The sequence below is a fragment of the Cebus imitator genome, unplaced genomic scaffold (genome assembly GCF_001604975.1).
Source record: "Cebus imitator isolate Cc_AM_T3 unplaced genomic scaffold, Cebus_imitator-1.0 Scaffold24, whole genome shotgun sequence".
Classification (NCBI taxonomy): Eukaryota; Metazoa; Chordata; class Mammalia; order Primates; family Cebidae; genus Cebus; species Cebus imitator.
Window position 1 is genome coordinate 720,651 of NW_016107339.1, and position 12,976 is coordinate 733,626.

The following is a 12,976-nucleotide window of genomic DNA, read 5'->3' on the forward strand; positions in this document are numbered from 1 at the left end:
AGAGCACATTTTTCAACAGCGAGGAGCCACACCACGACGACCCGAAAGCAAGTGCGCATCCACCCCGCTATGTTGCTTGTTAAAGACGTAGGTGTTCAGACCCCCTCACTCACAATGCTCCAGAGTTCCGAGCTGGAGCCCAGGAATCTGAATTTTTAAAGCTGATGCCAGGTGGTCCGGGGAAGTACTGGTAGCGAAAGTGAGTGGACGGCTGGTAGAGTTTGGGAAGTTTCCACATAGGAAGTAATACTAGTCAGAAAATAGAGAAGAGAGCGGAGAGGAACAGGCTTCCTCCTGGTCCCGGGGGTTTATACTTAAACATAAATGTTAGCTCAGCGTTAGCTGGCTGTATGCTACCTGCTTTTAACTTGCCTTTATGGTTCAGCCTGTGTTTCCCTGGTGTGAATTCTGGTACCGTGTGTTACTGTGTGACCTTGTACAAGTCATTCAACCTCTCTGAGCCTCAGTTCTTCAACTGTAAAATGGGATAACACCCTTGCATAAGGTTATAGAGAAGATGAGATGTAACGTGTGATGATTTTCCACCCTGTATTAAGTCAAAACACAAGTTGCCCTTTTCACATTCTTGAGTAAATGGCCTCAGAGTAAGTTGGAGAGATGGCAGAAAATGGAGCTGCGGATATCACATTGCTGTCCTTCCTCTGACTGAAAAGTTGTTTTCTGGCCCTGGAGGCTGCTAAATCATCATAAATGTGCAGGTACATTGGAATTATCTGGAAAGTCTTAAAAATTATTCATACTCATGCTCCACTTCCAAGGATTTCTATTTAGTTGGTCTGGGGTGAGGCCTGGACATCCAGAGCTTAAAACTCCCCAGTTCCATCGTGCAGCCGGGCTGAGCACCAGGGCTGCAAGGCCCCAGGTGGCTATGGCTCTTCACAGCCAGTGGGGAGAGTTGGGGAGGGGTATCTTCTCCTTTGCTCCCTCCCTCCTGCCCAGTGGCCGTGATGGGCAGGGATCAGAGGCAAGGGCAGGGGCGGGAGAATCGCCTTGGCTGCAGCTTTGTTGTCAAGTGGAAGATGGTGTTGCAATCCACACAGGGTCCACTCAGTTCCCTGCAAAGCCTCTGTCCTGCCAGGCAGTGATTCACCCCAAGATGACTCCCCACACCCCTTGTTGGCTCTGATAGCCTGGCCTGCAAAAGAGGGAGGAGACAGCTGATGGGGCATCAGTGAACCCCAGAGTGTAGACATGGATTTCGGGATGAGGGATGGGAACAGGAACAGGCGGGGCTTGAGACCCAGGGCTGGAACTCAGCTCCATTCCCCCACAGAAGAGGGAAGACAACCCAGTGTGGGCAGTGTGAGTGGTGCTTATGGGGCCTGGCTGGCCAAGTCATGAAGGGATGCCACGAACACCAAGCTTTCAGCCACGGTGGCCGCAGCTGAGGCAATACCTCCTCTGGACCTCCACTCTGGATCCATTACCCCTCAATGGGGTTGCAGTGTAGACATGGCTGAGTACATATAACCCCCTTTTGGGTCAAATGCACTCACCATAGCACGTGTAGTAAGGTCTTGCTCTTCAGTACAAACCCAGCTGGCCTTGGGGTTAGATTAGACATGGTTAACCCACACCTTGTCTTTTATAATTCCCGGGGTGGGGGAATCAATATTTACTCCGGTGCCACTCACAGTGTGGTCTTCAGACCTGCAGCCTCAGAAATGCAGACCCCTCAGGCCCCACTTAAACCTACTAGATGAAATCTCTATTTTAACAGGATCCCTAGGTGATTTCCATTCATGTTAAAGTTTGAGAGCTATTATGAGGCCAGTGGTTCACGGCCCCGACTCACATTAAAACCAAAGAATCGTCATGCCAAGGCTCCAGTCTAGACTGAGTAAATGTGATTCACAGGAACTCACTCTCTAAGTGATTCTAATGTGCAGCCAGGCTGAGGACCACTGCTTAGGCCGTTTTAGGTGACTAGGAACAGAGATGCTCATGTCAGTTAGGGTGATGGAGTTACTACAAGTTTACATAGGAAGTAAAGAACAGGGAACTGCCCAGACAAGGCTGATGGAGGTGGACGGGAGGGAGACCCACGGTCCATAGTTCCTTCGGGGACTTGGCCTTCCTGACATCCTTCAGCAGGGCCCTCGCACCTGGCCGAGTATTCCTTGCATCTGTCAGCTCACCTCCTATTGTCTTGTCACTAACAACCACTGCCCTCTACTCTAGCTGTGGTCCAGGAACCAACAGCATCAGCATTACCAGGGAGCTCACCAGAAACGCAGAATCTCGGCCCCATCCTAGACCTACTTGATGTGAGTCTGCATTTAACAGGGTCCCAGGTGGTTCAAGGGCATATGGACACTGGAGAGGCACCGAGCTACCTCTTGGCTTGTGCTACCCCATCTTTGGCTTACTGTCTGTTCTGTGACTTGCTATCAACTGCTGACTTTTTGCCTGTCTAAAGATCACACATGTTGAGATGGAGGATCTGGCAGGTTTCTCTGGTCACTAGCCCGGGGAGGCTGTCCGTGTCAGGTGGAACTAGGGCTCCAGGATGCTTCACAGACCTCTGGTCAGTGTTCAGACCAGTGACTCCCAGTCTGTACCTGTCTCTGATTCAGAGGTAGGGGTCAGGATGAGAGCAAGCCAAGGCTCCCCTGAACTCCTCAGAAGCGAGCTGTGGGACTTTGGAGAATCCGCACAAAGAGAAGGGGAGGGCAGGTGCCATGCGACCTGTGTCCGCTGATGGAGAATGATGGGCTGGCAGCGTCCGCCTCCATTGCAGACTCCAGCGCTTTCCTCCCATCTCTCCTACCCGTCAGCTCCTTCCTCCATTCCTCCAAGGGCTCAGCTCCAGGCTGTGTTCCACCCCAGCAGCCTCAGGCCTGGCCAGGAAGTTGGTATGGCGTTTCCAAGATAAGTGCCACAATTGACAAGCAAGCTGGGATTTTCTTATAAGGTAGGAACTTGGTTCTGTGGGATTACTCCCCTGTTAATCTTGACAACCAGCTTATATACTCCCTGAGAACAAGATCGGCGTCTTCCTTCCATCAGTGAACAAATATTTATTTAATAACTATCAGAAGCAAGAAGGTAAGCAAGACCCAGCCCTAACCGCAAGAAGCTTGGGGAACACTGGGGAATGCAGACAAGCAACCGGGCTGGTACATCAGTGGGATCAGGGCTGAGATAGGGAAGCCAGCCCGAGTGGGGAGCCTCCGCTGATTTGGTAGAAACTGGGAGTCAGTATCCCCAAAGCAGCTTTAGGAAACCTGGCAGAAACCTTTCTACTCCGGCCAGGCAAGGGGAGGGAGGGAGGGAAGAGCATGAGTACTGCAGCCAGGCCATCTGGTGCAATGCTGTGACTCATTCTCTTCACAGCCATCATCCAAACGCATTTTTCCAAGCTCACACGGGATCCTGGAGCTATATAAAAAGAGGGTGTGCATCTGTGTGTAAACACAAGACACCAGACTCCTCTGATCTTGGAATGTGAAGACACAAAGCTAGCCTGCAGAACAGCGCTTGTAGGCTAAGATTTTCCCTTTCAATCCAGGCCACACTCCTGGGCTGGAGAAAGGTATCAACATCCCTGCATTGGCTAATTAGGGAGTAAACCTGGGTTGATTTGATTCCAAAGCCCTTGGTAGTTCCTGTCCCGCTGCTCCCATTCAGAGAATGAACAGAGGAGGTAGGGTGGGCTTTTGGATGCATGAGCGACACATATAAACTGAGATAGTAAATATTCACTGGATATTCAGTTGAAACACAGAGAAATTAGCCACAATATTTAACAGTGAAAACATAAATTTCTTCCTGGATCCTCTGCATAAGTCCCTAGTCACTTGGGGCATTGCTTGACAATGTTCAAAAGCCTTTGCCATGCCCTGCCTCACTGGATGTCTCAGCAATGCTGTGAATGTCTTTCCCTCAGCTCCTGGTACATGCCAGCCCCTTCCCACCTCTGGGCCTCAGCAGAGGCTGTGACACCTGCCAGGCATGCCACTCCCCACCTACACTGTCTCTCTGTGCTGTGTCCTACCCACCCTTGAGGTCTTGGCTTTGATTTCATGTCCCTACCTCTAGAACGTCTCACTATGGCTGTTGAATAATGATTCGATTATGCTTAATAGGATATAACCCCATGCTGTTAGGGACTATCTTAGTTTAGGTTTCCCCCAAAGAAGATCCTGAAAGAAGGCTTTATTTTTGCAGGTTATCCCAAGAAGCATGGGTAGTGGCCCAGGAAAGTGGAACAGAGACTAGAAGGCAGCCCCTGAGAGAGGCATGTGTTCAAGGCATGTGTACCTCTGTGGGCAGCTGGAGCTCAGCCCTGCTGGGAAACTTGGAGACAGTGTAGAACATGCACACATCTCAGAGCTTCCCACCTGCTCTTAGGGATGAGGGTGGGGTGTTTAATAAACCAACTCTTTTTAATCCCTGGATGAGCACAGCTCACTAGGCTAGGGTAGGGGTTAATTTTCCAGCTCTTCAGGGATACTCTGGTTGGGAGATCACGCCTGTCAGCCAGAGAAACCCTTAGGGCCATTAGAAGTTGGGCCATCCTGTATTATAATGAGATGGCCCAAGGGGATATGGGCAGGGGCACCACAGATTGTGCTTCAGGCATCATGTCTATTTCATTCGTCTTTCAGTCCTAACACACAATAGGCTGTCAATGAATATCTGTTAAATAACTTGATAGAAAGATGGAAGGTGAAGATGAAAGAGAAAATCAGAATGGAGATTGGCAGGCCTATCTAGAGCCTTCTCAATGAATATACATCCTTTTTCCATACTCTGAGCTTCCTGGCAGCCACACTGAAAAATAAAAAAAGACAGTATTTTTATTGTTATTCTTCATGAGGGAAGCACACCAGTTGCTCAGATGAAGGAAAGTATTTTGTGGCACTTATATCTGCAAGGACTTTTCTCCCAAAGCTTCAAAGTGGGGATAACCAGTGACAGGAGGACAACATCCTCAATAGGTTCCCTCAGCTTCCTAAAAGTGATTCTTACATTGTCCCCTGATACAAGCTGAGAGCGTGACGACAAGCATGACTCCCTGTAAGCACATTTCTCAGGCAGCCCAGATGGGGGAGGGGGCAGACAAGTAAGTTGCCTTTCTAAGACCTTAAGGAATCAGCGTAGACAGTGCAGAAAGTGTGGAGGAACTGATGGATCGCATGTTTTTCAAATAACCTTCCATCATGTCCCTTTATGACTCTGAATCCAGAACATTCTGCTAGCACTGTAGTCCAAGATGGCAATAGATAGATAGATAGATAGGCATATAGATAGGTCATTGGCAGTATACTCTCAGCTATTTGCTGTATAACTTTAAACAAGTCATTTAAACTCTCTGGACTCTGGCTTCCTCGTCTTAAAAATGGGACAGTGTGTCCACAATGTAGTGCTGTATAATGCACCGTGTCAAAACTTAGTAGATTTTTAAAAACAGGTAATTTAAAAACTTCAGTGCTTCAAAGGATGTTGTCAAGAAAGTGAAAAAGACAATCTAAGAGTAGAAGAAAATGTAAGTCCTATGTTAGATAAGAGATTTGTATCCAAAATACAAAAAGAACCCTTACAACCCAACAATTAAACAACAAAGCACTCCATGTTAAAATGGGCAAAGGATTTGAATAGACATTTCTTCAAAGAAGACATAAAAATGGTCAATGGCACATGAAAAGATGCTCAAATCATTAGTCATTAGGGAAATACAAATCAAAACCACAATGAGATGTCATTTTATCCCCACTAGGATGACTGAAATAAAAAAGACACTGCTGACAAGGATGTAGAGAAATTGCAATCCTCATACGTTGCTGATAGGACTGTAAGATGGCGCAACTGCTTTGGAAAACAGTTTGGCAGTTCACCAAAATGTTAAACATGGAGCTAATGCATGACCAGTGATACTAGTCCTAGGTATATACTCAAGACAATTAAAAGCACATCCACACAAAAACTTATACATGAATATTCATAGTGGCATTAGTCATATAAGTCAAAATAGAAGCAACCCAAATGTCCATCAACTGATGAATGGCTGAACAAAATGTGGTATATTCAAACAATGAAATATTGGGCCGAGAAATGAAGTATTGATACAGGTTACAACATGATGAACCTTGAAAACATTATGCTAAGTGAAAGAAATCAGTCACAAAAGGCCACATATTATGTCATTTCATTCATTTGAAGTGTCCAAACTAGGCAAGTCTATAAAGACAGTAGGTTAGTGGTTGCTAGGGGCTGTGGTGGTTGCGTTAGTGGTGGGGAGGGACTCCCAATGGGTAGCAGGTTTTGGGGGCTGAGGTATTGAAAATGTCCTCGGGCCGGGCGCGGTGGCTCAAGCCTGTAATCCCAGCACTTTGGGAGGCCGAGGCGGGTGGATCACGAGGTCAAGAGATCGAGACCATCCTGGTCAACATGGTGAAACCCCGTCTCTACTAAAAATACAAAAATTAGCTGGGCATGGTGGCGCGTGCCTGTAGTCCCAGCTACTCGGGAGGCTGAGGCAGGAGAATTGCCTGAGCCCAGGAGGCGGAGGTTGCGGTGAGCCGAGATCGGGCCATTGCACTCCAGCCTGGGTAACAAGAGCGAAACTCCGTCTCAAAAAAAAAAAAAAAAAAAAAATTCTCAAATTAGATAGCGGTGATGGCTGCACACCTTTATACTTGAATCTATGGAACTGTACACTTTATAAGGGCAGATATGCTATATGAATTGTATCTCAATAAAAATATTATTAAAACAGTGATTTCAAACAATAACCATTTCTGTGTTCATGGTTCTATAATTTGGACTGGACTCAGCTGGGCAGTTCTTCTGCTGATCTCTGGGGTCACCCCTGTGGCTGCTGTCAGAGGGCAGCTGACTGCACTGAACAAGATGGCCTTGCTCTCAGACCTGGCAGCTGATGCTGGTCCTCAAGAGACCAGGCTGCAGGACACAGGGGAGGCTCAGCTCCCTGATTGGATGTGTTCTTCCAGGCCCTTGGTCCCTCGGTCCTTCACTCACCCAAGAATGGGGGAGAGGACCCTGCCAGGTGCAGTGAGCTCATTTAAGTAAATATCAGAGCCTAAAGAGTTTTGCAGAAAGTGATTTATTTAGGCAGAGAGAAAAAGGAGAAATAAATAGATATATATATAGAGAGAGCTCTTTTAATCTGGGAGTTACTCCTGTCCCATTCAAGTTTTCTGTTCTATGAAAGGAGTTCCTTTAAACTTCTGCTGGAGTGATTGATCTTTGATTTCTGACATCTGATTTGTTGTCTGGCCCATAGACTTCCCATAGCTTCTCGCGGGCTTTCTAGACGAAGGAAGCTCACCTGGGCAGTCTGTCTTCCTGCTAGCACGAAAGCTAAAGACCTCGAAGCTCCCAGATGGAGACGTGAAAGGAGGCAGGTCGGGCATGTTGCTGGGAAATTCTTGCCTTTGAAACCACGCCCCCTTGTAGACCTGAGGCGAGAACACTTCTCTAATAGTGATAATTCTGTTGCAGAATAAACATTTTACTTTGGCTACAGAAATCTCAGAGTCAAATTTAAATTCATTCCAGAAATACCTAGGCCCTTATAATCTATATACTTATGTTCTTTTTCCAAATGCTGGCTTTCTGCATTGACTCATATTCCTCAGCTCCTGACTTTTCCTCCTCATTTTTATTTTACCCTCATTTTAAGTATTTGTATTGTATGTATTTCTTGAGTGGCTTCAAATCTTTTATGGAAATAAATAGCTTATAAATCTATAAACCAACAAGATAATTAGCTCATTTATGAGATGTTTATGTGTTTTAAAAAAATATTTAGGAATTCTGTTTTACCATTACCTAGACTTGATTCTCCCCGCTACACAGGATCTTGCCCTGAGAGTCACACACGGGTTTCCTGTGCATGAGAGTTTTCTGTCTTTCTTAGGACTGGTGCCAAGCTAGTGAGCAGCGTGAGTTGACACCTCTTAGGAAGTGTTTCCCTTAGACAGGGCCAGCCTCAGCCTGGTTGTCACTCTGCCTGCAGTTCTACCTCACAGACGCCTTTAGGTGTCTGATTTTTGGGGTCCTTGAGATGGCCTCTATTCAAATGCCCCTCTAAGGAGGAACATGGCTTGAGCAGCAGCTGGAATACAGAAAGAAGTGCTTCAGAAACACGTTAAGAAAGCGGCTTTTGTAAGCAGGTGTGAGCTACGCGCTGCTCCATGTACCACGTTGTTATAATTCGTTCCACTCTGGACCCATGCGCTCTCAACAGACCCAGAGCAAAGCAAACACCAAGCATGCTATTCACAGACAGCCACTATCCTCAGCATTATCCTCAGCAAACAAACACAGGAACAGAAAACCAAACACTGCATATTCTCACTTATAAGCGGGAGATGAACAATAAGAACACATGGACACAGAGAGGGGACAACACACACTGGAGCCTGTTGGGGGGACGTGGGGAGGGAGAGCATTCAAGATAAATGACTATTGCATGTGGGGCTGAGTACCTAGGTGATGAGTTGATAGGTGCAGCAAACCACTCTGGCCCACATTTACCTGTGTAACAAACCCGCACCCTGCACGTGTATCCTGGGACTTAAAATAAAATAAAATAAAATTTTAAGACATAGTAAAAGCTAACATTTAAAAATTGTGTGCCAGGTGCTATGCTAGGTTGTAGGAACATGAAAATGGTGTCCCTGCCATTGAGTGGATGACAGTTGAGATTACTGGACATGTAACTATGTGCGTCATCCTATTTAAGCCTCGCCACAGCCCTGTGAGGTTGATGATATTGTCATTCATTCCCATTTTATAGATGAGGACAATCATCTGCTGAGAATGATGGCAACGCTTCTCAATTGCAATGAGAGGGACTTTGGATTAAATGATAAAGGAGCTCTTGAGATCTGAGAATTGGGAGATAGCAGAGAGCAGCACTATGGGGTGTAACAGTTTCTCTTTATGTGGGAATTTTAAGAGATCCCAAAGGACAGCCCTGTCATGGGAGCAGCACCAGCCAGGGCATGGGGAGTGAGTTAGAGGGTGTGGAGTGTTTCTTGTGGCCTTCTCTTCCTCATGGCTCCCTGGTTCTCTTCCCTGCAGGTGTCTGCAGCAGCACCCTGAGGACAGCCTGCCCACGGCCAGCGTCATCCTCTGTTTCCATGATGAGGCCTGGTCCACCCTCCTAAGGACTGTGCACAGCATCCTCGACACAGTGCCCAGGGCCTTCCTGAAGGAGATCATCCTCGTGGACGACCTCAGCCAGCAAGGTAGCCCAGCTTTCCTCCAGGCTCACCTGGTGAGCCTGACCCCCTGGCAGGTAGAGTTCTGAAGCAAAGGATTGAAATTGGGAACTATTTTAGGCAACATTCCCCAAGTACAGACCTCCAGATGAGGATTCGTGGGCAAGTAACTTATGAATGAGGAGTCACCGGGGGAACCAGTGAGGCAGTGGGGGCCGAGTCCTGCAGGGGAAACAGCCGTGGGGAAGGTTTGAGGGGCATGGCCTCAGCCCGATCCCGTGGGAATCTCTCTCCCAGGCCCCACCCAACTCAACAATCCTCTCCCCAGGACACTGAAGAATCACACGAGGCAGCCCTGTTGTGAGGCTCACTGCCTCCTAGACCCTGGTGCCACATTTCACACACGCGCACATGTGTGTATTGGTCCTTAACTCATCATGGCTTAGACCGACCCACTCACTTTCCAGAAGAGGAACCTGGGGCCCAAGAAAGAGAGCAGACCGCAGCCGAGTCAGCCAAGGGCAGCAGAGGCAGGCCCAGAGCCAGACTTGCAGAAGCTGCCTGTCTGCTTCCTCTCGCAGGTACCTTGCTGCTAGGGACAGCCCTAAAAGAGGAAGATGGAGACAGAAACCCTGACCTGACTTCTAGTTCAGTGGTTCTCAAACTTGAGCGTGCATCAGAATCACCTGGTGGGATTTTAAAAATACAGACCGCAGGGCCCACCCCCAGAGTTTCTGGAGATGGAGTGGGGCCGAAGAATTTGCATGTCTAACAAGATCCCAGGTGATGCTGGTGCTGCTGTTTTCTGTGGACCGCACTTTGAGAACCTCTGCTCCAGTCTTTGGCATGGGTCTGAGGCCCACATTTCTGGCACAACTAAATGACCTGCTTGCGCCAGACCTTCTGGCCTTGTGGGAAGATCAGAATGCTCCAAGAGAAGCCAAACATTCACTTTTTTTCTCAAGGGAATGATTGAGAAGGGCTAGAGTGGTGAGGTGCCTCTGTTAGTTCTTTCTAAGGCCCTCACTCCAGGGATAGGCCCAGCCTGGCCATAGCAGCGACTCAGATTAGCCAGAGGCTCTGGGAACACCTAGGGTTCCTGGCTGCTGCTGGCCACATATCAGGCAGAACTAATGAACAGGTGCCGGCCAGGGCTGGGTTGACTGGTAAAGTGCCCAGAGTCTCTCCAAACCCTCAACCGGGGCAGGGTCCACCCAAGAGCACACCTGTGGTCCAGCGCTCGCCATTTGATGAGCTGTGTTATGTCTGTGCCCCTCAGGAGTGTGAAAAGTGGAGAAGCTGGGCCCCAGAGAAATGGGCTACCTCAGAGCTGGCAGCCCCACCAGAGGGAGCCAAGCAATTAAGCTGCTCCCTCCTGGCCAACTCCCCCTCTGCGCCCACCGCTGGGCTGGCTCTCCATCTAGCGGCCCCATGTTTCCTGACCACATTGGGGTACAGGGCTGTTCTGCCAACAAGGGCAGCACTGGTTCCATTGCTGCAGGTTCCTCTCCTCCGAGATCTAGATCCCAGACAAGCGCCGCCACGCACTGTTTTCATTTCATCCTCTTGGCCACCCAGAGAGGCAGGTCTCATCAACCCTTCTCTACCTATGAGGAAAACTGAGACACAAAAAGGTGCTGTGGGTTGCCCAGAGCCACCCTGATGGCTTGCCAAGCCGATGGTCACGACAGCGTAGTGTAGTGTGATAGAGTCAGCTAGATGGGCTCCAGGGTATTCATCTGGGGCAGTAATGCCCACACTGAATCATTAAATCAGAAAATGCTTGTGATGCCCAGCCCATGACGACCCTTTACAAGTGGCAATCATTACTACTGCTGTTTTCTGGAAGGAAGGAGTTGAGGGTCATATCAGCTTTTCCCAAGCCCTGTACCACTCAGACCTGCTTCAAAACCCTCTGCGAATGCCAAGCCAACACTGCAGTCTGAAAGTTCTTCCTTAATCTGTTCTGAAGCTCTCTTGCTAGAAGTCTGTCCTAAATAATACTAACAAGGGTTAGAGGTGTGGCTAAAGAGGCCAGCAGTCAGCCCAAGAAGGGCTTCATAAATGTTTGGTGGGAATATCGGTGAAGGACTATATTTGGCTGCATAGAGCAGAAACCTGCTGCAGTGACTTAACCAGTGAATAGAGATTTATGTTTCTTTGTAGTATAGAAAGCTCATAGGGTACAATGTAGGATTGGCGTTACAGCACTGCAATGCCATTGGGCACCTGCCTTCATCTGCTTTCCACTTCCCCATGCTTACAGAGTAGTTTTGGCCTCATAATCACAACAGGGCTGCTTTGCCTCTGGACATCACATACACATTTCAGGTAGGAAAAGAGATAGGCAGAGGCCAATCCCGTTTGTCCTCTTAGGAAAAATAAATAGTAAAACAATAGCTTTCCCAGAATTCTCTCATCCAGTTTATTTCTGCCAGAGCTGCTGCCAGCAGTGAGAGCAGGTCTCGGGAGATAACTGCTTTTGGTGCCCTGAGCAACATCCAAGTTCTGTCGGTGCAGTGGAAGGGGAGAATGAATGGTGAGGAAGATGTTATGTTCAGCAATGTTAAATCCAATGAAGTCACTAAGGGGTTGATTTTCAGACATGCAAGTCCAGAAATTTTAATTGCTGGACTAACAGAGATTCCTCTCTAGGGAGTGGACCAGGACTGACAATCTTAGAAGAAAAATAGTTATAAAGTAACAAATCAGCACAGCATTTTACGACTGAGATTGTAACAGCCAAGTGACTGGGAATCCTTTCCTGCACTGCTGAGGACATTGTTCCCCCTGCAGAAAATCCGCGGTGCTGAGAAGACAGCTTCTCAGGGAAGGAGTGTAGGAAGTCTACTGGGGGCTCTCAGGCGGGGCAGCCTTAACCTTCTCCAGCCTCCCCAGAGATCCAGCTACCAAAGCAGCCAGGCTGTTTCTATCCACAGTTAAGGCTACCTCTGGGCTGGGGAACGGGGGAGAAATTCTTGCTTTTTGGCTCAGTTCTGTTCAATGCACATGTACTGAGTCCCTACTGTGAGCCCGGCCCTGCACTGAGGGTTGGAGCAGAAGAGATGCATTAGGTACAACTGCTGCCCTTGGGGAGATCTTAGTCCAGTGGGCTGGAGACTACCGATTCCCAAGACTTCATAGAGAACACTGCTTCTCTGTGAACACATTATTCCTTCCATTTCCACTGGCTTGTTCCTCTTGGCATATGAGTGTGTACACAGACATGCACAAACACACACACCCACACAATCGAGTTATTCTTACCTTAAACACAAAACCTAACAAGCTTCTCTCATCCTTTCCATCACCTTCTTCTTGGGCCTCTTTCTCTTCCTTCCCCTGTAGAATCAGCCTTCCCCAAACACTGCCAGGACTCTTGCTCTCATGCCTTCATCTCCCGTTGTCGCTCCTGGACCAACTGTGTTGCAGACTCTCATATCAACTGCAGTGAGACCTGTTTGATCAGTACCACCAACCTCCTACCAGCTACCAAATTGAATGGACCCTTTTGCCTTTGACTTCCTTGACCACTCACTGTCTTAGGTTGGTTTCCTGAAAGCAGGACCTGAGAGGGAGATTCATGTGCATGTCATTTTTTTGAGGATATACTCTCAGGGGAAACCTGTAGGGGAATGGGTGATGCAGAAGAGACGGTGGGAAGAGCTGAACAAAGATGTGATTTCAGGTGAAGTCCAGTCATAGCCTGATCCCATGGGGAACCCTGGGGCATGGCCTGCACTGTGGAGTCAGTCTTGCTT

General features: G+C 48.2%; 1 protein-coding gene across 2 annotated transcripts in view; it reads left to right on the top strand.

Moving 5' to 3' along the window:
- The window catches only part of GALNT15 (polypeptide N-acetylgalactosaminyltransferase 15), a 44,854-nt gene that overhangs the window by 6,801 nt on the left and 25,077 nt on the right, over positions 1–12,976 (top strand). For both annotated transcript variants that reach the window (XM_017522499.2, XM_017522497.2), the window contains exon 2: positions 9,076–9,242. In XM_017522499.2, the coding sequence (XP_017377988.1) occupies positions 9,076–9,242 (167 nt within the window). The remainder of the gene's footprint in view (positions 1–9,075; positions 9,243–12,976) is intronic.